Genomic DNA, 25,385 nt, shown 5'->3' on the forward strand with positions numbered 1-25,385 from the left:
GCGTGCTGGGCCTGTATGAGGCGTGCTGGGTGTGTATGAGGCGGGCTGGTCCTGTATGAGGCTGCTGGTCCTGGTGCTGGTCCTGGTTGAGGCGGGCTAGGTCTGTATGAGGCGTGCTGGTCCTGGTTGAGGCGGGCTGGGTCTGTATGAGGCGTGCTGGTCCTGTATGAGGCGTGCTGGGCCTGTATGAGGCGTGCTGGGCCTGTATGAGGCGGGCTGAGTCTGTATGAGGCGTGCTGGTCCTGTATGAGGCGTGCTGGTCCTGTATGAGGCGTGCTGGTCCTGGTTGAGGCGTGCTGGTCCTGTATGAGGCGTGCTGGTCCTGTATGAGGCGTGCTGGTCCTGTATGAGGCGTGCTGGTCCTGTATGAGGCGTGCTGGTCCTGTATGAGGCGTGCTGGGCCTGGTTGAGGCGGGCTAGGTCTGTATGAGGCGTGCTGGTCCTGGTTGAGGCGTGCTGGGTCTGTATGAGGCGTGCTGGTCCTGGTTGAGGCGTGCTGGGTCTGTATGAGGCGGGCTGGTCCTGTATGAGGCGTGCTGGGTCTGTATGAGGCGTGCTGGGTCTGTATGAGGCGGGCTGGTCCTGTATGAGGCGTGCTGGGTCTGTATGAGGCGTGATGGGCCTGTATGAGGCGGGCTGCTTCTGGTGCTGGGTCTGTATGAGGCGTGCTGGTCCTGGTTGAGGCGGGCTAGGTCTGTATGAGGCGTGCTGGTCCTGTATGAGGCGTGCTGGGTCTGTATGAGGCGGGCTGGTCCTGTATGAGGCGTGCTGGGTCTGTATGAGGCGGGCTAGGTCTGTATGAGGCGGGCTAGGTCTGTATGAGGCGTGCTGGTCCTGTATGAGGCGTGCTGGGTCTGTATGAGGCGGGCTGGTCCTGTATGAGGCGGGCTGGTCCTGGTTGAGGCGGGCTGGGTCTGTATGAGGCGTGCTGGGTCTGTATGAGGCGTGCTGGGTCTGTATGAGGCGTGCTGGGTCTGTATGAGGCGGGCTAGGTCTGTATGAGGCTGCTGGTCCTGGTGCTGGTCCTGGTTGAGGCGGGCTGGGTCTGTATGAGGCGGGCTGGGTCTGTATGAGGCGTGCTGGTCCTGTATGAGGCGGGCTGGGTCTGTATGAGGCGGGCTGGGTCTGTATGAGGCGGGCTAGGTCTGGTTGAGGCGGGCTAGGTCTGGTTGAGGCGTGCTGGTTTTGGTGCTGGGTCTGTATGAGGCGTGCTGGTCCTGTATGAGGCGTGCTGGGTCTGTATGAGGCGGGCTGGGTCTGTATGAGGCGGGCTAGGTCTGTATGAGGCGTGCTGGTCCTGTATGAGGCGGGCTGGTCCTGTATGAGGCGTGCTGGGTCTGTATGAGGCTGCTGGTCCTGGTGCTGGTCCTGGTTAAGGCGGGCTGGGTCTGTATGAGGCTGCTGGTCCTGTATGAGGCTGCTGGTCCTGTATGAGGCTGCTGGTCCTGGTCCTGTATGAGGCTGCTGGTCCTGTATGAGGCGGGCTGGTCCTGTATGAGGCTGCTGGTGCTGGTTCTGGTGCTGGTCCTGGTTAAGGCGGGCTGGGTCTGTATGAGGCTGCTGGTCCTGTATGAGGCTGCTGGTCCTGTATGAGGCGGGCTGGTGCTGGTTCTGGTCCTGTATGAGGCTGCTGGTCCTGGTTGTCAGCTCTCTGTGCTTCAGGGGGAGGCGCTGGATGTAGACACAGACCCTCGGCTGCAGCCCCCCCTTCTCCTGTATGGCTGAGCTGAGTGGCTCTGCTTTATGTCTCTTCAGCCTCCCCTGTGTAACAAGCGCTGTGTCCCTGCCTCGTGGAGCTCGCGTGTGAGGGACGCTCCTCCTTATCCGGCTGCTGTTCCCACTCCTCACACTGGCTGTGGCTTGTACAGAGTCACCGTCCCCGCTGTCACCGTCCTCCTGCCTTGTGTGGAGCCGTCACTGCCTCTGCGTGGGTGAGTAGTCAGGCTTCTTCCCTGAGCGTCCACTGTTGGCTGGTGAGACTTACCCCTGGTACCTCCGGATCTCGGGAAAGCTGGGTCCCTGCAGCACGACCCTGGTCCCGACCTTATCCCGCTTTCCGGTGATTCACCGACCTTAGTGACCTGGATAGCAGAGTATAGGGCAATCTGCTGTGGGGAGCTCGTCTACAACGCGGCCATCATCAAACTCCACCACCCAGAAGTCGAAGCCCTTTTTTTTTCTGGCCAAAAACTAAAAAAAAAAAATATGACGTGGGCTCCGCCATATTTTTGTATGTTAGCCCACTTTTTGTCTCCTGCCAGGTACAACTAGGCAGCTGGGGATTGGAATCGACAGCGCAGGGTGGGCCAAACTTTCTGCCCCCCTCACTGCGAATTGCAGTCCGCAGCCGCCCCAGAAAGTGTCACTTTCATAGAAGTGCCATCTTCTGGCGCTGTATCCAACTCTTCATCGGGCCTGGCACCGGGTGGCCTGCTGGGTATTAAACAGTTAATACCAGCTTTGTTTACTAACTGATATAAAGCCCGAGATTCTTAATGTCAGGCCACGTTTGACCCAACCATTAAGAATCTCCAATAAAGGGTTAAAAAAAAAGACTACACAGAGAAAAAATACTTTATTTGAAATAAATCCACAGACACACTTAGGGCCTCCATGTTTATTACTCCCTCTCACCCCTCCACGATCCTGGTCTTCTGTCTGAGAGAGAGATTTCTGTACTGACCATGCCAGGCTGCTTTCTGGGCATGCGCAATACAGACAACAGGATCCTGTGTATCAGGATCCGGCGACTTCCGGTACAGCAGGATCCGGCGCTCATTCAAATACACTGCAATATCACGGATCCATTGACATGCGGTATTATGACAGAGGACAAAAACACTAAGGGGGGGAAGTTGCATTTTTGACAAAAGATAAAATACCGCAAATCAACGGATCCAGTGTGTGACGCACACAACCGCATGTGACCGGATGTTGCCGCAATTCCATTGGAAATGCATTAAAATGACAACGCAATTGTAAAGGATCCGGTTTTGCGGCAAAAAATCCTTTCATGCCGCAGCTAAAATAACGCTGATGTGAAACCAGCCTTAGGCGGCTTTCACACTACGTTTTTTTAACATCCGTCATGAACGTTTTTTAACGCAAAAACGGATCCAGTGCAAATGCGTTTTCATTTCAATGCATTTGCAATGGACTCGCGTCAACATACGTTCACCTGCGTTTGCGTGCGTTATAGTGAGGATCCAGCGACTTGCAGTTTTTTAACATTTTTCAAAAATGCTACTTGTAGCGATTTTGAGCTGCGTCCCAATGCTGCAAATTGCTGGATCCGATTCCTGACTAAACAGCACGCAAACGCAGGTGAACGCTGGCATGCTGATAGACAGGATCCTGCTTGCTCTACTGAGCATGCACAGAAACCAGCCTCGCGTGATCACTCCCTCTCTCCACCTCCCTCTCTCCCTCCCCCCTCCCTCCCCCTCTCTCCCCACCTCCCTCCCTCCCCCTCTCTCTCCACCTCCCTCCCTCCCCCTCCCTCTCTCTCCACTCTCCCCCGCCTGAGAGCGGAGGATGCTCGTAACCAAGGTAAACATCGGGTAACCGCGGTCTTAGTTACCTGATATTTATCTTGGTTACGTGTGCAGGGAGCCGGCTCCTAGCAGCTGCAGACGCTCGTAACCAATGTAAATATCGGGTATCCAAGCAAGTTACCCGATGTTTACCTTGGTTATGAGCCTCCACAGCTGACAGAAGCCGTCTCCCAGTCTTTCACGTTCAGTTCCCCTCACTCCCGATCACATGACTCCAATGCCCGCCCATAAACTTAAAGTGACAGGATCCTGCAAAATAAAACATGTGTTTGCATACATTTTTTTGCTGTAAAAGCAGGATCCGCTTTTGCAGCAAAAAAACATTCATGTCGCATGGTAAAAAAACATAGTGTGAAAGCAGCCTTAGCAGTGTAGAGCAGCGCGGTCTGTAGAGATGTAATTTTTATGGCTTGAAAAAGGGCCTTTGTCAGCCGAAACGTTTTTGGGGGTTTTTTTTGCACTTTTTCCTTCTGTATGCTGGAACAAATACGGATTTATAAACGGAGTGGGGCTTCTCTGTGCCTTGGAATTGTTTTGATTCTTTACAAAATTGCAGCTGGTGGAGAGCTGCACCAACCAGCACAAGTGTGGAGCGGTGCATGGGATACTGTTGATTCAAGCCACTCTGTAGAGATGGTTATTTCTGTTGGGGTTGCGCTCTTTCTCGCGGGTTTCGGCGTGTGTGTGACCTGTGGGGAGTGCGCGGCCATCACTGAGAGGTTCCGGAGTGTGTGTGACCTGTGAGGGCAGCACGGCCATCACTGAGGGGTCCCGGAGAGTGTGTTACCAGCGGAGGGCCATCACTGAGGGCTGGAGCGCAGCCTGCGTCCCCGGCTCCCGCCCTGGCTGGAGCGCAGCCAGCGTCCCCGGCTCCCGCCGTGGCTGGAGCGCAGCCTGCGTCCCCGACTCCCGCCATGGCTGGAGCGCAGCCGGTGTCCCCGGCTCTCGCCGTCCTTCCTTCTGCTGTTATTCCTGTTATGTTGTTTGTCCTTGGATTAAGCCGGTGTGAGTCTTCTGCCTCGTCTGCTCTATTGTAGCCCGGTGGTTTCTCACTGGCTTTGAACAGGAAGGGGGCGCCGGGCCGCTCGGGTGCTGCGTCCATCACTGACGGGTCCCGGAGTGTGTGTGACCTGTGAGGGCAGCGCGGCCATCACTGAGGGGTCCCGGAGTGTGTGTGACCTGTGAGGGGTGCGCAGCCATCACTGAGGGGTTCCGGAGTGTGTGTGACCTGTGAGGGGTGAGCGGCCATCACTGAGGGGTTCCAGAATGTGTGTGACCTGTGAGGGGAGCGCGGCCATCACTGAGGGGTTCCAGAGTGTGTGTGACCTGTGGGGGGTGCGCGGCCATCACTGAGGGGTTTCGGAGTGTGTGTGACCTGTGGGGGGTGCGCGGCCATCACTCAGGGGTTTCGGAGTGTGTGTGACCTGTGAGGGGTGCGCGGCCATCACTGAGGGGTTCCAGAGTGTGTGTGACCTGTGGGGGGTGCGCGGCCATCACTGAGGGGTTTTGGAGTGTGTGTGACCTGTGGGGGGTGCGCGGCCATCACTCAGGGGTTTCGGAGTGTGTGTGACCTGTGAGGGGTGCGCGGCCATCACTGAGAGGTTCCGGAGTGTGTGCGACCTGTGAGGGCAGCATGGCCATCACTGAGGGGTCCCGGAGAGTGTGTTACCAGCGGAGGGCCATCACTGAGGGCTGGAGCGCAGCCTGCGTCCCCGGCTCCCGCTCTGGCTGGAGCGCAGCCTGCGTCCCCGGCTCCCGCCGTGGCTGGAGCGCAGCCTGCGTCCCCGACTCCCACCATGGCTGGAGCGCAGCCGGTGTCCCCGGCTCTCGCCGTCCTTCCTTCTGCTGTTATTCCTGTTATGTTGTTTGTCCTTGGATTAAGCCGGTGTGAGTCTTCTGCCTCGTCTGCTCTATTGTAGCCCGGTGGTTTCTCACTGGCTTTGAACAGGAAGGGGGCGCCGGGCCGCTCGGGTGCTGCGTCTATCACTGACGGGTCCCGGAGTGTGTGTGACCTGTGAGGGCAGCGCGGCCATCACTGAGGGGTTCCGGAGTGTGTGTGACCTGTGAGGGGAGCGTGGCCATCACTGAGGGGTTCCGGAGTGTGTGTGACCTGTGGGGGGTGCGCGGCCATCACTGAGGGGTTCCGAAGTGTGTGTGACCTGTGAGGGGTGCGCAGCCATCACTGAGGGGTTCCGGAGTGTGTGTGACCTGTGAGGGGTGAGCGGCCATCACTGAGGGGTTCCAGAATGTGTGTGACCTGTGAGGGGAGCGCGGCCATCACTGAGGGTTTCCAGAGTGTGTGTGACCTGTGGGGGGTGCGCGGCCATCACTGAGGGGTTTCGGAGTGTGTGTGACCTGTGAGGGGTGCGCGGCCATCACTGAGGGGATTCGGAGTGTGTGTGACCTGTGGGGAGTGCGCGGCCATCACTGAGAGGTTCCGGAGTGTTTGTGACCTGTGAGGGGTGTGCGGCCATCACTGAGGGGTTCCGGAGTGTGTGTGACCTGTGAGGGGTGTGCGGCTCTCACTTCATACTTTGTCACTTTGAAGCTGCTGTGCAGGAATTGTGACACATCGGGGATTTCTTAACAAAACATTTACTCGCAGTCACCAGTTTCATGGCTTTCGGCATTTTCTCCTCCTCACTAGGATACTCTCTCCGCCATAAGCTCCCACAATGGGTGCAGCAATAGACCCTGCACTACACATGGGGGAGAGAGAGAGCGACAGACCCGACACTACACATTGGGGGGAAAGAGAGCGACAGACCCCGCACTACACATGGAGGAGAGAGTGCGACAGACCCCGCACTATACATGAGGGAGAGAGCGACAAACCCTGCACTACACATGGGGGAGAGAGAGCGACAGACCCCGCACTACACATGGGGGAGAGAGAGCGACAGACCCCGCACTACACATGGGGGAGAGAGCGACAGACCCCGCACTACACATGGGGGAGAGAGAGCGACAGACCCCGCACTACACATGGGGGAGAGAGAGCGACAGACCCCGCACTACACATGGTGGAGAGAGAGCGACAGACCCCGCACTACACATGGGGGGAGAGCGACAGACCCCGCACTACTCATGAGGGGGAGAAAGAGCGACAGACCCCGCACTACACATGGGGGGGAGAAAGAGCGACAGACCCCGCACTACACGTGGGGGGGAGAGAGCAACAGACCCTGCTCTACACGTGGGGGGGAGAGAGCGACAGACCCCGCTCTACACGTAGGGGGGAGCGACAGACCCCGCACTACACATGAGGGAGAGAGAGCGACAGATCCCGCACTACACATGAGGGAGAGAGAGCGACAGACCCCGCACTACACATGGTGGAGAGAGAGATCGACAGACCCTGCACTACACATGGGGGAGAGAGAGCGACAGACCTCTCACTACACATGAGGGAGAGAGAGCGACAGACCCTGCACTACACATGGGGGAGAGAGAGCGACAGACCCCGCACTACACATGGGGGAGAGAGAGCGACAGACCCCGCACTACACATGGGGGAGAGAGAGCGACAGACCCCGCACTACACATGGGGGAGAGAGAGCGACAGACCCCGCACTACACATGGGGGAGAGAGAGCGACAGACCCCGCACTACACATGGGGGAGAGAGAGCGACAGAGCCCGCACTACACATGGGGGAGAGAGCGATAGACCCCGCACTACACATGGGGGAGAGAGAGCGACAGACCCCGCACTACACATGGGGGAGAGAGAGCGACAGACCCCGCACTACACATGGGGGAGAGAGAGCGACAGACCCCGCACTACACATTAGGGGGAGAGAGAGCGACAGACCCTGCACTACACATGAAGGGGAGAAAGAGCGACAGACCCCGAACTACACATGAAGGGGAGAGAGAGCGACAGACCCCGCACTACACATGAGGGGGAGAGAGCAACAGACCCCGCACTACACATGGAGGAGAGAGAGTGACAGACCCCGCACTACACATGAGGGAGAGAGAGCGACAGATCCCGCACTACACATGAGGGAGAGAGAGCGACAGACCCCGCACTACACATGGTGGAGAGAGAGATCGACAGACCCTGCACTACACATGGGGGAGAGAGAGCGACAGACCTCTCACTACACATGAGGGAGAGAGAGCGACAGACCCTGCACTACACATGGGGGAGAGAGAGCGACAGACCCCGCACTACACATGGGGGAGAGAGAGCGACAGACCCCGCACTACACATGGGGGAGAGAGAGCGACAGACCCTGCACTACACATGGGGGGGGGGAGAGACAGACCCCGCACTACACGTGGGGGGGGGGAGAGACAGACCCCGCACTACACGTGGGGGGGAGAGAGCGACAGACCCCGCACTACACGTGGGGGGGGGAGAGCGACAGACCCCGCTCTACACGTAGGGGGGAGCGACAGACCCCGCACTACACATGAGGGAGAGAGAGCGACAGACCCCGCACTACACATGAGGGAGAGAGAGCGACAGATCCCGCACTACACATGAGGGAGAGAGAGCGACAGACCCCGCACTACACATGGTGGAGAGGGAGATCGACAGACCCTGCACTACACATGGGGGAGAGAGAGCGACAGACCCCGCACTACACATGAGGGAGAGAGAGCGACAGACCCCGCACTACACATGAGGGAGAGAGCGACAGACCCCGCACTACACATGGGGGAGAGAGAGAGCGACAGATCCCGCACTACACATGGGGGAGAGAGAGCGACAGACCCTGCACTACACATGGGGGAGAGAGAGCGACAGACCCCGCACTACACATGGGGGAGAGAGAGATCGACAGAGCCCGCACTACACATGGGGGGGGAGAGAGAACGACAGAGCCCGCACTACACATAGGGGGGGAGAGAGAGCGACAGAGCCCGCACTACACATGAGGGAGAGAGAGCAACAGATCCCGCACTACACATGGTGGAGAGAGAGAGCGACAGACCCCAGACTACACATGGTGGAGAGAAAGATCGACAGACCCCGCAGTACACATGAGGGAGAGAGACAGCGACAGACCCCGCACTACACATGTAGCGCCCTGGACAAGCCAGGTCGTCACAGGTACTACAACAACACACCCCACACCCCGGCTAGGCACACCGAAGTCAGACAAAAACCTTTGTTGCCTCCCTCCAGGGGCTGATGTCCACACCAGGGGGTGGAGCCAGGTGGTTGGCCCCACCCACCGAGGAGTTCACAGTCCTGGAGGCGGGAAAAAGAAAGTCAGATCAGTCTTGAGGGTGAAAGAGTGAAGTAGTAGAGGAGCAGACTGACCGTGTCCGGGTACGTGGCCCGGGCACATACAGCAAGGTTGGCAGACGGTGGTGACCATCTGCAGGAGAGGCCGATTGGAGTGAACCGTAAGGACCGGGGACGGGCGGTGGCCCGCCGGTACCAGACCGGGGAACGAAGAGAAGCCAGCACCGTTCGGCAGGGCCTACGGACCTCGACCAGGCTTGGAGTCGCCGTAAAACCGGTCAAATCCGTTAGCGAAGGGAACCTCCTGGGTTTCCCAGCAGTCAAGACCCGATAGAAGGCAACAGCTCACACCGTGAAGGTAAATACAGTCACCGCCAAGGCTACAGTTCCCAGGGCCAGAGCCTGCGGGCAAAAGGGGCTCTCTCAGCATCCATCTAAGCTGGGGAGCGGGTTACCGGTGGGAAGCCATCACTACCAAAAACATACTAAAGGTGCAGGGAAAGACAGTTACCATGAACCTACCGGGAGCAGAAACCACCGCAGCCGTCAGTGGGACCCGTCCATCCAGCCGTGTGTTTTACCAAGGACTTTGCATTCGTCATTGGCTGAGTGAGTACCACTGCGCCGTGCGGCACCGCGCTGCCCCTGCGACCCTGCACCTCGCCAGGTCCCGTAACCCACCTGCCACATCCCTCCCTCCCTGGGCCCCGGGACAACCAACCCCCTACCCACGGAGGGAAAACAACAACTACGCTGCTCCCTGTCATCGCTCCCTGGATCCCTGTCCAGAGCAGCGGTGGTGTCACAACCTCACCACAACCGTGGGTGGCGTCACGGACAATAAATCCCCAAAACCATTCCCCTTTTCACTCACGGGCGAGGAGCGCCGCTCGAGTCCCCGGGATCCGGCCCACCGCTCGAGCCACAGAGCAGCAAGCGAAGCAGCAGCAGTGCCGGACCCGAGCGTGGTGAGCGCAGCGTCCTCCTCCCCGCCCGCGACAACTTGGTGTCACTAACAGGATCTTACCGCTCTGCCGTCTGGTAGAGGTGCGCCTTGTGACCGCCGGAGGTGTCCGGCCGAAAATTTTGCAAAGCCGCCATTTTGGGCGCAAAAAGTCCCCGCTCGAGCGTCTCCTCGAGCAGTGGAGGCGCGAAAGCCGAAACCTCGCCCCTGTAGAGGAGGAGCCGGAAAAAGACTAAGGGGGACGGATGGCGCCTGGCCGCATGTAGCTCGTGGCTATAAAAGCAGGGACGCCGGGACTCTGCAGCGATCTTCTGGTTCCTGGAAAATACCGCTACCAACATGTCTGCCCCGTCCAACTACGCAGAGGTTACGGAACCGGTGCCCGGAACAGCGGAATGGCTCCGGGCCCGATCGGCGGGGATCTGCCGGTGCTACCGGAGTCAGATATGTCTCCTGATGGAGCAGTGGGCCGAGGAGGTGGAGAAGGTAGCTGCGGTCGCCCGGGTGTACGGAATGGAGGCCATGATGGAGGAGCTGGTGAGTGACCCACGCCCCTGTGTCCCCGAGGGACCGGCCGCTGCGTCTGAGGGACCCGGTCTACCTCTGGCCCCCATGCCGCCTCCGTCTTCCCTGCCCGTGCGTCCCGCTGCTGCTGATCCATCTGGCACACACCCCCTCGTAGCGGTAGCCGAAAGAGTGGCGAGCCCGGAGACTGCGGCAGCTGGCGGCAACCCGCCTGGCGCAGGGACGGATGATAGTGACTCCGGGCCTGACACAGAGCCGGTTTCGGAGGAGGACGAAGGAGTCGTCTCCCTGTATGGCATGGAGGCCACTTACAGCCCCCGGAGCGGAAACAGCGGATACCAGGCAGCCCTTCCTCGTCGCGCCTGCTATGCGCTGGAGGGGCTGGTGCCCGTGATCTTCCACCCAGGGCCGGGGGAGGAGGACGAGAATGAGCAGTGATGGCAGCGGAGCCCCGCTGCAAGTTGTCCCCGTTGGGACTACCAGTTTAAAAGTTTGAATGATAAGCAAAGAATGAATCAACCGAAGAAGTTACCTGATTGGCACCGTGATTGAACCGGCTGTTGCCGGCAACTAGTCCCCGTAGGGACTTTCTGCAACCGTTTGCGTAGGAACTGCTACGGACAAGCCCGAGAACTTGCAGGGCAACCACAAACTTGTGGCATGTAAATAAAAATGTCTGGCTTATACCGTTACCGCCTCCGGAGAGGCAGATTTGGAGGATGGGTGTTGTGAATGTTAGTTATGTTTTGGCTGCTGGGAGGCTCCCTCTGGTGGCCAGGAATGGTTTGGACTTGGACCAGGTGTGTTGTGCAGTGGGTGTTTCCTTTGCTAACTCTCTGCTTATTTAATCCTGGTCTGATTGCAGGCTGTTGCCGGATGTCAGTAGTTCTTTGTATCTCCAGCCTGCTTTATCCTGCTCTACACCACATCCTCCCCAGATAAGTGCTTGCTCTTTATTTATTGTCTGGTTCTTTTGCTTATCTGGGTTTGTCATTTGCTGTGGTTGGTTTCAGGTTATTTGCTTGTAGGGATTTTCACCCTCAGTGGATTGTTGGGGAACTCCCTGCAGTCCTGTGTGGAGTATAACTCCTTTGGGTCCATGTGTTTGTGGCTTGTTGACTTTGTTATGATTCTTGTTTTCTGTTCATTGGTATGACAAGGGCACCTGGTATAGGACGGAGTTCAGATCTAGTGATCTGAGGGCCTTTTTGTACTATCAGGAAGTTGGTATTTTGCAGGGTTTTTCTCTGGCCACCATCAGTCCCTTTCCTGTCCTTTCCTATTTTAGTCAGCTGGGGCCTCACATTTTGCTAATCCTGTCATCTACCTGTGTGTTGTGTTTTTCCTATATCACCGCAGTCTTTGAATGTGGGGGGCTTGCTATTCTTGTCTAGTTTCTGAGGCAGAGAGTTATTCATCTTTCCTACCTTTAGGATAGTTAGTTCTCCGGCTGGGTTCGCGGTGCACAGGATGTTAGTTCACCCCTCGGCTACTTCTAGTTGTGATGGTTAGTAAGGGGATGGCGGCCAGATTAGTTGAAAATGCTCTTGTCACCTTTTGCCAATGATTTGTGGTGGTCTTCCATGGTTCCGGATCATAACAGTACATCCGGCCCACAAATTTAAAGGGTACTCTTAAGAAGAAGAAAAAAAAAATCTGCTGAGAAAATTTTTTTTTTTTTGGTGTTTTTCCTCTTTTTCTTTGGGTTCTGTGGAAGATTTCTTTTTTTCTAGCATGGATGAATTAGATGAGCGTGTTGCTCATCTTGATGCTAAGGTTCGTCGTATAGAGTCTTATCTTGCACAGACTCCCCTTGCAGAGCCTAAGATTCCTGTTCCTGAATTTTTTTCAGGAGATAGGTCGAGATTTTTGAGCTTCAAAAATAATTGTAAATTATTTTATGACCTGCGCCCTAAGTCCTCAGGGAATCCCGTACAGCAGGTTAAGATTGTCATCTCCTTGCTGCGTGGTGACCTTCAGGACTGGGCCTTCTCTTTAGCGTCTGATGATCCGATTCTCAGTGATGTGGACTCCTTTTTTCAGGCCTTGGGTTTATTATATGACGAACCCAATATTGTGGACCAAGCAGAAAAGGTCTTGTTGTCCTTAATTCAGGGTTTGGATTCTGTAGAAACGTTTTGTCAGAAATTTCGAAAGTGGGCGGTCCTTACCAAATGGAATGATGATGCGCTTGTGTGTCGCCCTGGGCAAGCCAGGGGACACGAGTAACAACACCACCACACCCCACACTCCAGGTAGGCACATCAGCTAACCCAAAAATCCTTGTTGCCTTCCTCCAGTAGGCTGTTGATGCACACCAGGGGGTGGGCCAGGCGGTTGGCTCCGCCCACCAAGGAGCTCACAACTCTGGAGGCAGGAAGTAACCAGGCAGAGTAGCCCAGGCAGGGCTTGAGTGAACAGCAGATAGCCCCAGGCAGGGGAAGAGTGAAGTCGAGCTGAGGGCTAGAAAGGAGTAAACAACAGAGAAGTGAAAGTAAGAGAAGTGAAAGAGGAGAAAAGCAAGAAGTGGAGACAGCGCAGAGAGAGTGCAAAGCCTGAGAGCCCAGCTGTGTGTAGGGCTAGAACAGCAAGGTCAGCGACGGCGGTGACTGTCCGGAGTGGGACGGTTCGGAAGTTCCTGGAAGGACCCCGTTGGCTGTGTGCCCGGTGGTCTGGAGCAGTGTTCCGAAGGACAGTCAGCACCAGGGCAGGGGCCTCTCGGACCCCGGCAAGGCTAGGAGTCGCCCAATTTGCCGAATCCGTCAGTGAAGGGGACGTAGATCCCCCAGCAACAAAGTCCCGATTGACGGCAACAGCCCGACCATTACCGGGGAGACACCGCCACCGCCAAGGCACCAGTTTCCCCAGGGCCAGCGCCTGCGGGCAAAGTGTAGAGCTCCTCCGGCCCAGATTGCAGTCGGGGAGCGGGTAACCGGAGGGAATCCACCGATACCATCAGACAACACAGGTGCAAGGAAGAGAGACGTCACCGTCACCTACCGGGAGTGCAGGTGCAGCCGTCTGTGGGACCGTCCTACCAGCCGTTGGTTTACCGTACAAACTGTGTCCGTGTCTCAGGCTGAGTGAGTACCACAGTGCCGCAAGGCACAGCGCTGCCCCCGCGTCCCTGCGCCCTCCAGGCCCTACACTTTACATCTCTTCACCGGGCCACGGGATCACCAACCCCTACCCACGGAGGGGCAACACAACACCTGGCTGCTCCCATCACCATCCCCGGGACCCCCACACTGAGCAGCGGTGGTGCCATCACCACAACCGTGGGTGGCGTCACGAACTATAACCCCAACAAACACCCCCCCCTTTCACTCACGGGCGAGGAGTGTCGCTCGAGACACCCCGGGATCCGGCCCGCAGCTCGAGCCACCAGGAGCAACTGCCGGACCCGAGCAGAAGGGGTGAGCGCGGTGTGCTGACACCCTCCTCCCCGCCCGCGACACTTGCGGCTCTTTTTCGGAAGGGTATTGCCGATGCTGTGAAGGATGTAATGGTAGGATTTCCCGTCCCTTCTGGTTTTGATGCCACTATGACCTTGGCCATTGTGATTGATAGGCGTTTACGTGAGCGCAGGAAGATACCTGCTGGTTTTGTGCATGTGGAACAGCCTTTGGAGCCTATGGAGTGTGATAGGGTCCTTTCTAATGCTAGTCGGCAGGGGTTCAGACGGAAGAATAGACTGTGCTTCTATTGTGGAGACGCTTCTCATAACATCTGTCTGCCATAAACGTGAAAGGAGATTGGCTACTTCTGTTACTGTGGGTTCTTTGCAACCAAAGTTTCTTTTGTCTGTCACATTGATTTGCTCATTGTCTTCCTTTTCTGCATTTGCCTTTGTGGACTCAGGGGCAGCGCTCAATTTGATGGATTTTGGGTTTGCTAGGGATTGTGGTTTCCCCATGGTTCCTTTGCAAACTCCTATTCATTTAAGGGGCATTGATGCTACCCCTTTGGCAGAACATAAACCCCAATTTTGGACCCAGGTGCCTATGAGAGCTGCACCAGCGCATCAGGAAACTTGTACATTTTTAGTATTGCATAATCTACAAGATACCTTGGTACTGGGATTTCCGTGGTTGCAGACCCATAATCCGGTTCTTGACTGGAGATCTTTGTCGGTAGCTAGTTGGGGTTGTCAAGGTGTGCATCAGGACCTTTCTGTGTCATCCACGTCTGCTCAGGCAGTTGATGTTTCGGCCTTCTTGTCTGATTTCTGGGATGTATTTAATGACCAGGAATCTGATTCTCTGCCCCCACACCGGGACTGTGACAGTGCCATTGAGTTGGTGCCCGGTTGTAAATTTCCCAAGGGGCGGATTTTCAACTTGTCTGTGCCCGAACATGATGCCATGCGGTCATACATCAGGGAATCATTGGAGAAGGGGCACATTCGGCCCTCATCTTCTCCTTTGGGTGCCGGCTTCTTCTTTGTTGCTAAGAAAGATGGTTAGTTGAGGCCTTGCATTGATTACCGTCGTCTTAATAAAATTACGGTCAAATATCAGTACCCTTTGCCTCTGATGTCTGATCGGTTCTCTAGAGTGAAGAGAGCCAAATGGTTTACGAAACTGGATCTCAAGGGTGCGTATAATCTCATCCGTATTAAGGAGGGTGATGAATGGAAGACGGCTTTTAATACTCCTGAGGGGCATTTTGAGTACCTAGTGATGCCTTTTGGGCTCACTAATGCACCCTCCGTCTTCCAGGCCTTCATGAATGATATTTTTTGGGACCTTATTGGTAAATTTTTGATTGTGTATTTGGATGACATCTTGATTTTTTCTGATGATTGGGACTCTCATGTTGGGCAAGTATGGGATGTTTTTCAGATACTTAAGGATCATGCACTGTACGTTAAGGGGTCAAAGTGCCTCTTTGGGGTGCAAAGGATTTCCTTTTTGGGCTTCATCCTGTCTCCCTCCGCTATCGAAATGGACCCGGTTAAGGTTCAGGCTATTTACGACTGGGTGCAACCGACTTCTCTAAAATCCCTGCAGCGGTTTTTGGGGTTTGCTAATTTTTACCGTAAATTTCTAGCCAATTTTTCTGCCATTGTCAAACCTCTGACAGATGTGACACAGAAGGGAGCTGATGCTGAGCATTGGACCCCTGAGGCAATTGTGGCCTTCCAGGAGCTTAAAAGGCGATTCACTTCTGCCCCAGTTCTGCAGCAACCTGATGTGTCTCGCCCATTTCAAGTTGAGATCGATGCCTCAGAGATCGGAGCAGGTGCTGTTCTGTCTCAACGAGACGCTACTTCGGGTAAACGTAAGCCCTGTGCCTTTTTCTCTCGAAGTTTGCTCCTTCTGAACGGAATTATGATGTGGGGAACCGGGAATTATTGGCTATGAAGTGGGCATTTGAAGAGTGGAGGCATTGGTTGGAGGGGGCTAGGCATCAAGTTGTGGTGCTTACGGACCACAAGAATCTCATCTATCTGGAATCGGCCAAGAGGTTGAATCCTCGGCAGGCCAGGTGGGCTTTGTTTTTTTACCCGGTTTAATTTTGTGGTCTCTTTTTTGCCGGGCACCAAGAATGTTAAAGGGAACCTGTCATCAGAAATTTCGCCCAAAAGCTAAAAGATTCCCCCTCTGCAGCTCCTGGGCTGCATTCTAGGAAGGTCCCTGTTATTATTGTGCCCCATGTGAGACCAAAATAAAGCCTTTATAAAGTTCTACCTTTTTGTATGCAGCTTCTGTAAATCCGTCACGGGGGCGGGCTCTCTGCCGTCCGTCTCATCTCATCCTCTTCACAATAAAGGATATTCTGTTCTTTTCTAAATATTTTCTAATAACTAAAGATATTAAACCTGAGTCTGGAAATAATCTTCCATCTTACTGGAGATGTGAGAGGTTCTGATGTCATCACATTACATCATTATCTATGGGGATAAAAGAGGATATGACCGGGGAGGTGAGAGGCTCTGATGTCATCACATTACATCATTATCTATGGGGATAACAGAGGATATGACCGGGGAGGTGAGAGGCTCTGATGTCATCACATTACATCATTATCTATGGGAATAACAGAGGATATGACCGGGGAGGTGAGAGGTTCTGATGTCATCACATTACATCATTATCTATGGGAATAACAGAGGATATGACCGGGGAGGTGAGAGGTTCTGATGTCATCACATGACATCATTATCTATGGGGATAACAGAGGATATGACCGGGGAGGTGAGAGGCTCTGATGTCATCACATTACATCATTATCTATGGGAATAACAGAGGATATGACCGGGGAGGTGAGAGGTTCTGATGTCATCACATTACATCATTATCTATGGGGATAACAGAGGATATGACCGGGGAGGTGATGGACTCTGGAAATGTCTGTAGTGATATTATTAATGTCTCCACACTCAGGATTACACAGTAGTGAAGATCTCTAGTGATCGCTGTCAGGCCCCTGTGTCTGAAGGACGGGGAGGAACCCTGAGCCCAATCCCGGGGCCTCCACCTCATCCCCGGATACATGAGGACATCAGTGACCAGAAGATCCTAGAACTCATCAACAAGATCATTGAGCTGCTGACTGGAGAGGTGACACTGCTGGGAATGCTGGGACATTATACAGGACGGTACTGGAGGATTCTGGGTGATGACGGTATCATTGTGTTGTCAGGTTCCTATAAGGTGTCAGGACGTCACCGTCTATTTCTCCATGGAGGAGTGGGAGTATCTAGAAGGACACAAGGACCGGTACAAGGAGGTGATGATGGAGGAGCCCCAGCCCCGCACATCACCAGGTAATAGACAGGACTGAATACACCCGGCCTATAATTATCTGTATGTAATAATGATGTCCGTCCTGTCTGTGTCTCCTGCAGGTCTCTCCAGTACGAGGACGACCCCAGAGAGATGTCCCGCTCCTCCTCCTCCTCCACAGGATCCTCAGGTAGATGGAGATCTCCCCTATGAGGTGTAGACGGCTGTGACCTCCTTGTGTTCAGTCTTGTTTTCTCCTCCAGTATTAGATGTTTTATACTTGTGTAATGAGAGCGGTGGAGACGGCAGGATCACAGCTGACCACAGACCTCACATGTCCGGATCTTATCTCCATTATTCCCGGGGACGTTTACAATATTTTGTTTTGCAGCTTTTGGATCTGGATAAAGATCTGAACAATATTAATTCTCCAGAGAGAAATGTGAGGGGCGATCAGTGGAGTAACGAGGAGATTCCTACAGATCACCGCCCCGGTGAGTACAGACCACCCAATAACACACACAAGTCACACATTCCTATTTTCCGCTCTTTGCTGTGTCAGTTTCTCCAGCGGTATATTAACCCTTCATGTAAAATACACATGAAATGTGAATGAATCTGTGATCCCGGTGCAGGTGATAACACGGGATGTGCAGTTATGTTATAGAGGAGAAATACAGCTGGACATGAATTCTGCCGATGTGAGCGAGGACCAGCTCCAGCTCTTTCCTATTATCCGCTGTCAGGGCTGATGAGGGGTTTCTCCAGTTTAGGGACTAAGAATATGTCGCGGGCGGGGAGGGGACGCTGCGCTCACCACGCTCGGGTCCGGCTCGGGGCTGCTTTGCTTGCTGCTCGGCGGCTTGAGCGGTGGGCCGGATCCGGGGACTCGAGCGGCGCTCCTCGCCCGTGAGTGAAAGGGGAAGGTTTTGGGGGGGTTTGGAGGGTATTGTCCGTGACGCCACCCACGGTTGTGGTGAAGTTGTGACACCACCGCTGCTCTGGACGGGGATCCCGAGAGCGATGACAGGGAGCAGCTTGGATGTTGTTTTCCCCCTCCGTGGGTAGGGGTTGGTTGTCCCGGGGCCCGGTGAGGGTGAATGAAAGGTGGATGTCGGGGCTTGGTGAGGTGCAGGGTTGCGGGGGCAGCGCGGTGCCGCACGGCACAGTGGTACTCACTCAGCCAATGACGAATGCAAAGCCTCCGGTAAAACAAATGGCTGGATGGACGGGTCCCACAGACGGCTGCGGTGGCTTTTCTCCCGGTAGGTTGGCGGTGACTGCCTTTCCCTGCACCTGTAGTATGTTTCTGGTTCTGATGGCTTCCCACCGGTAACCCGCTCCCCAGCTTGGATGGATGCTGAGGGAGCCCCTTTTGCCCGCAGGCTCTGGCCCTGGGAACTGTAGCCTTGGCGGTGACTGTATTTCCCTTCACGGTTTGAGCGGTTGCCTTCGATCGGGTCTTTGCTGCTGGGAAACCCCGGAGGTTCCCTTCGCTAACGGATTTGACCGGTTTTACGGCGACTCCAAGCCTGGTCGGGGTCCGTAGGCCCTGCCGAATGGTGCTGGCTTCTCTTCGCTCCCCGGTCCGGTATTGGCGGGCCACCGCCCGTCCCCGGTCCTTACGGTTTGCGTCAATCGGCCTCTCCTGCAGACGGTCACCACCGTCTGCCAACCTTGCTGTATGTGCCCGGGCCACGTACCCGGACACGGTCAGTCTGCTCCACTGCTACTTCACTCTCTCCACTCCAGAACTGATCTCATCTCACTCCTTTCCCGCCTCCAGGACTGTGAACTCCTCGGTGGGTGGGGCCAACTGCCTGGCTCCACCCCCTGGTGTGGACATCAGCCCCTGGAGGGAGGCAACAAGGATTTTTGTCTGACTTTGATGTGCCTAGCCGGGGTGTGGGGTGTGTTCTTGCAGTACCTGTGACGTCTTGGCTTGTCCAGGGCGCCACAAATCCATTATCTCCTATTACACTCATGTCTGTGTGTGACAGATACAGAACATGGAGACATAAACCCAAATAACAGGAGCGGATGGAGATTACTACTCTGAGGGTCGGTAATGCTGCTCACCAGGGAGGAGGAAAAGACAGAGATGGCAGAGCGTTATTATCACATAACAAATATCATGGTTACATGAAAGACGAGCGTCACCTCTTATATATAACCCATTGTGTCCTGATAGGATGTCCGGGGTCCGGCAATTTAATCCTGATATTGGGGGGGGATTCTTGAGCGATGCTTCTATTGACGTCATTTCGTCAGTGAATGTGCAGGATACGAGTTTAGGATAAAAGGATAAAACATTTCTAGATTCTGATTTTCTTCTAGGAGAGAAAATGTTCAGATTTATTTTCTTTTTAATCACAAGATGCTGAAATGTAACAAATATAGTGGAACTTTGGATTATGAGCATAATTCATTTCGGGGCTGTTTTCTTAAACAAAGTTACTCTTATATCAATGCGAATTTTCCCATAGAAAATAATTGAAAAGCAGACAATTCATTCCACAACCCAAATATAATTAGTATTTATATTAACTTATTACAGCAATACAAAATACTGTACATTATAAAACAAATTATACTGCTTTTTAGCTTAAATAGAATTATTAATTAACTTGAGGTGCACTATAGAGAGAAAACATTATGTATAAATATGATAATCTTTATTCTAGTACAATACACACAAAAAATACACCCCGAATCTATTCTTCCCAAAATAAGGACAGAAGTAAGCCTAGTGGGGGTAGGAATAGTGCCCAAGCAAGTAATTACATTACAAGCTTTGTGCTGTACTGGTTAGCAGAAAAGAAGTACAGTTCTGTATCCACAAATGCAAATTAATAGACATGCTATATAGTATGTTCTGTACAATGGTATACTGTATATAGTACTTATATACAGAAAGTTAACTGCAGAGCGGGTCAGAGCGCAGTGAATGGATGGAACCGGAAGTGTGTGCAGTGAGTATTTGCTCTTATTGCAAATCATTGTTCTTAAATCAAGTTATGCATTTTTAAAAAGCTTTGCTTGTTTTGCAAAACGCTGTCAAACCAAGTTACTATTAGGGTATGTGTGCATGTTGCGTTCTTCCGTGACACACATTCTGCAGCGGTTTTTCACTGCATGTGCATTTTAAAACGCAGCCAAAACGCTGCATTTTGGATGTATTTTGAATGCAGAATGGATGCATTCTGGAAGCTTGCACTCCCATGGACAGAGTGGGAAAAGCATCCAAAACGGACAAAAGAAGTGACATGTTGCTTTTTAGAATGCATCGATTTTGTAAAAAGTTTGGCATGCAAAACGCTGCACTTTAAAACGCAACGTGCGCATGGAATTTTCTAAATTCTCATAGACTTTGCTGTGGACACAGAACGCATGTACGCTGCAGTTTAAAACACTGCGTAAGCGCATGAAAAAACACAACGTGCGCATATGGACTTGAGGGGGCTTTACACGCTGCGATATCACTAGCGATCTCGAGCGTGAAAGCACCCGCCCCCCATCGCACATGCGATATCGTGTGATCACTGCCACAGCGAACATTATGGCTACGGCAGCGTCACACGCACTTACCTGGTCGGCAACGTCGCTGTGACTGCCAAACAATCCCTCCCTCAAGGGGGAGGTGTGTTTGGCATCACAGCGACGTCACCGCGCCGTCACTAAGCGGCCAGCCAATCAAAGCGGAGGGGCAGAGATGAGCGGGACGTAACATCCTGCCCACCTCCTTCCTTCCGCATTGCCGGTGTAGGCAGTTAAGGAGATGTTCGTTGCTCCTGTGGTGTCACACATAGCGATGTGTGCTGCCGCAGGAGCGACGAACAACATCAATAATAAACAATTAACGATTTTTGCTTTTAGGACGACCTCTCCATGGTGAACGATTTTCACCACTTTTGAGGTCAGTAAAGGTCGCAGGTAAGTATCACACGCTGCGATATCGTTAATGACGCCGGATGTGCGTCACAAACAACGTGACCCTGACAATTCATTAACGATATTGTAGCGTGTAAAGTGACCTTTAATCCAAGATTCCACTGTATCTCCTTGGTTGCTCATGTCTATTGCTGACTCTTCCATCTTATAGAGGATTTATGGAAGGAAAGGGGCTGCAGAGCGGTATTCTGTAAGAATTGATTTCTCTTGCACTGGCTCGTCTTCTCTTTTTGCAGCGCCCGGATCCTCCCGCTCTGCAGCCCCTTTCCTTCCATGATCAACTCCCTGCCTTGGGCAGTCGGCGCAGCAGCTTCTGGAGGATTTTCTTGGGCTGTTCCCAGTGTTGTACCTGCTAGTACAATTTGTGGGGTGAGCGCTGTAGACCATATTTTGGTTGCTGTGCTCGGCCGATTCACACATGGAGCGCCGCTGTCCTCTGTCCTTTTCTTTTTATAGAATATTTAGACACTCAGTTTTATGGCATCATAAAGTATAATTCCTCTTATGTCGCGTTATATAAGGCAGCCATGGACACTGTGCATGTGGTGCCAGGTATGACATTCAGGATATAATTATTACCTAGTTTGCTATTCTTTTTGGACATGTTGTAGAGTTGTCTTGGTAATAAAACAATCATTATCTGGGCAGCACAATGATACTTCAGTCAGGGTGTAATGCTGCCACCAGGGGGAGCCTGAGCTCTGCAGCAGACGACACTACACAGAGCAATGAGAACCAGGAAGGAAATGCACAGCGTTCTCATGCACTGCCTAATCAGCACAGCTGAGAGGCAGAACTGCAGGGTATGTGAGGAATAGTGAGACAGGCTGGGTCAAACACAGTACGGGCAGAAGCAGGACCGGAGGAGCGAGCAGAAGCGAAGTCAAAGTCAGGCTAAGGTCAGTACCGGAGGAAGCAACCGAGTGGGGAAATAGGAGGGAGGACACAGGACAGGAGGGACGACTAGGGGACAGAACACAGACAAGGGCACGGGGGCACAGGAACAGACAGATCAGGATATCACTCACAGGACCAGCAATCACAGGCAAAGCAGAGCTAAGCTTATAGCCGGCGCCGCAGGTTCACTGGAAGTGTCAGCTTTTAAGGCATCCAGGGGCAGGAAGTGAGGCCCGAGATAAGGCTTCGCCCCCTAGCCATGTGTATAGGGAGGCGAATCATGACAGTACCCCTTCCTCAAGGGGGGGGCCACCGGACCCCCAGGCTTCCCAGGATACTTCCGGTGGAAAGCCACAATTAACCGATCGGCCCGCACGGATCGAGCCGGCACCCAGGACCGGTCCTCCGGACCGTAACCCTTCCAATGAATCAGATACTGGAGGGAACTACGAACCCAACGAGAGTCGATAATACGCTGAATTTCGTACTCCTCCTCACCGTCCACCAGTATCGGAGCCGGAAGGGTCTGAGAATCCACGACCGAAGGAACAAATGGCTTAAGCAAGGAGGTATGAAACACATTGGGAATACGCAAGGTCTGGGGCAGTTGCAACCGAAAGGCCACCGGGTAGATCACTTCGATGATCTCATAGGGCCCTATAAACTTAGGACCCAACTTAGCAGATGGAACCCTGAGCCTGGTATTCTGAGTGGACAACCACACTTTGTCCCCCACCTGAAAGGGAGGTCCCAAAGAATGGCGTTTGTCCGCTTGGCATTTCTGGGACTGTTGAGCCGTCACGATGTACCGCCGTACCTCCTTCCACACCTCCCCCAGATGCTGAATGATGGAGTCAGCCCCTGGACACCCCGAATCCACTCTAGAGAAGGTCCCAAAGTGAGGGTGAAACCCATAATTACAGAAGAAGGGAGAAGTACCCGTAGACTGATGGACTCTGCTATTGAATGTAAACTCCGCAAGGGGCAAAAACGTACACCAATCCTCCTGCTGAGCAGAAACCAAGCACCGCAGGATTTGCTCAAGGGTCTGATTCGTCCTTTCCGTCTGCCCATTGGACTCGGGATGATAGGCGGACGAGAAGGACAACTCAATTGCCAACTGCCTGCACAAGGCCCTCCAAAACCGAGAAATGAATTGTACCCCCCTGTCAGACACAATATTCAGGGGCAACCCATGTAACCGAACCACCTGGTCAATAAAGTGGTTGGCAAGGGCCGCAGCAGAAGGTAGACCGGAGAGGGGAACAAAATGTGCCTGTTTACTAAAACGATCCACCACCACCCAGATCACAGTCATACCATTTGAGACAGGGAGGTCCATAATGAAATCCATGGACAAGTGGGTCCATGGTCTTTCAGGAACAGGTAATGGAACCAGTTCCCCAGCCGGCCGGTTACGACATACCTTAGCACGGGCACATGTAGCACAGTCAGACACAAACCGAGCAACATCTGAGTGAAGAGATGGCCACCAAAACAGTCGAGCAACAGCCCTGCGAGTGGCTGTAACTCCAGGATGGCCACTAAGTACGGACTCATGGAACTCTTGAAGTACCCGTAACCGGAGGTGCAAAGGGACAAACAGTTTAGTGTCTGGAGCGGAAGATGGCGCTGAGGACTGGGCTTCCCTGACCTCAGCCTCTAACTCGGACGACAAGGCAGCGACCACCACCCCTCGTGGAAGAATGGAGGAAGGAGGCTCTGGAGGTGACACCGGGTCCAAACTACGAGACAGTGCATCTGCCCTCACGTTTTTAGACCCCGGCCGAAAAGTAATACAAAAATGAAATCTAGAAAAGAAAAGAGCCCACCTCGCTTGTCGAGGCGTCTATCTCTTGGCGGACTCGATATACCCAAGGTTTTTATGATCAGTGATGACAGTAATACGGTGAACAGCACCCTCCAAAAAATGCCTCCATTCTTCGAATGCCAACTGTACCGCCAATAATTCACGGTTACCCACATCATAGTTCCTCTCAGCCGGAGTGAATTTCTTGGAGAAGAACGCACATGGTCGCAGATTTGTCAGAGTAGCAGGGGCCCTGAGAGAGAACAGCTCCCACCCCCACCTCTGAGGTGTCCACCTCCACAACAAACAGTGCCTCGAGGTCAGGCTGTACCAGGACTGGGGCGGACATGAACCGGTCCTTTAACTCAAGAAAGGCCTGGACAGCCGTTTGCGACCAGTTCTGCAGATCCGCCCCTTTCCGTGTAAGGTCAGTCAATGGTTTGGCAATTTGAGAGAATCCCTTAATGAACCTTCGATAATAATTTACGAAACCCAAAAAGCATTGTAGCGCCTTGATATCCCTGGGTTGCACCCAATCCACGATAGCCTGCACCTTTCCTGGGTCCATTTAAAACCCATCACGAGAAAGGAGTAACCCAAGAAAGGCTATTTCCTGAACAGAGAAAACACATTTTTCAAGCTTGGCAAACAGATGGTTATCACGCAATCTCTGTAATACTGAGCGAACATGCATAATATGCGTATCTCTGTGGGCAGAATAAATGAAAATGTCATCGAGATAGATGACCACAAAACGACCAAGAAAATCAGAGAAGATATCGTTGATGAAATTTTGAAACACCGCAGGGGCATTTGTTAGATCAAAAGGCATCACCAAATTCTCGAATAACCCCTCTGACGTCAGAAAGGCCGTTTTCCACTCATCCCCTTCTCTAATACGGATAAGATTATAGGCCCCACTGAGATCTAGTTTGGTAAACCACCGGGCTTCAGAGAGTTGGTTGTAGAGATCAGGGATGAGTGGAAGCGGATACGTGTTTTTCACAGTAATTTTGTTTAATTCTCGGAAATCGAGACATGGTCTTAATCCTCCGTCCTTCTTCTTTACAAAAAAGAACCCAGCAGCCACAGGGGAAGAAGAAGGACGGATATGCCCTTTACGTATACTATCAGATATGTATGATTTCATAGCAGCCCTTTCTGGACCCGAAAGGTAATATAAACGGGCCTTGGGCAATTTGGTATTGGGAAGTAAATCGATGGCACAGTCATATGGGCGATGAGGCGGCAAAACCTCGGCCTCTGTTTCCGAGAATACGTCTCCGTAGTCCCTCAGGTATTCCGGAAGACCCTCAGGACTTACGGAGAACACAGGTACAGATTGTAAACACCTTTTATGACAAGCAGGACTCCATTTGACTATGGTACGACACTCCCAATCAATAACGGGATTATGTAACCTTAACCATAGATACCCCAACACTAATCCAGCAGGGAGATTGGCCATTACAAAACAAGAAATCGTTTCAGAATGCAGAGACCCGATCACCAGAGTAAATTTTTCTGTAGCAAACCGAATGAGGTTTTGAGGCAGCGGTGTTTTATCAATTGCCAGGAGTTGAATGGGTCCTTCTAACCTCACTGTCCCTAACTCTAATCTTTGGACCAACTCAGAGTCAATGAAGTTCATAGCGGACCCACAGTCAATAAAGGCAGTAGCAGACCAGACCAACTCCTTGACCCGGAGGTCGACATTCAGAAGTATCTTATTGGAGGATAGGAAAGGTAGCT

At 53.3% G+C, this 25,385-nt stretch overlaps 1 protein-coding gene across 3 annotated transcripts in view; it reads left to right on the forward strand.

The window, feature by feature from the left end:
* Positions 1 to 25,385, forward strand: part of LOC142257712 (uncharacterized) — a 171,447-nt gene that overhangs the window by 140,655 nt on the left and 5,407 nt on the right. For 2 of the 3 annotated variants that reach the window (XM_075329855.1, XM_075329874.1), the window contains exons 2-6: positions 1,756 to 1,931; positions 16,634 to 16,810; positions 16,893 to 17,016; positions 17,098 to 17,165; positions 17,367 to 17,469. In XM_075329855.1, the coding sequence (XP_075185970.1) occupies positions 16,932 to 17,016; positions 17,098 to 17,165; positions 17,367 to 17,469 (256 nt within the window). In that variant the 5' untranslated portion in view covers positions 1,756 to 1,931; positions 16,634 to 16,810; positions 16,893 to 16,931. Of the gene's footprint in view, positions 1 to 1,706; positions 1,932 to 16,633; positions 16,811 to 16,892; positions 17,017 to 17,097; positions 17,166 to 17,366; positions 17,470 to 25,385 lie in introns of those variants that run through there. The other variant, XM_075329865.1, reaches the window with a different exon arrangement.

Source organism: Anomaloglossus baeobatrachus, chromosome 1 (assembly GCF_048569485.1).
Source record: "Anomaloglossus baeobatrachus isolate aAnoBae1 chromosome 1, aAnoBae1.hap1, whole genome shotgun sequence".
Lineage (NCBI taxonomy): Eukaryota > Metazoa > Chordata > Amphibia > Anura > Aromobatidae > Anomaloglossus > Anomaloglossus baeobatrachus.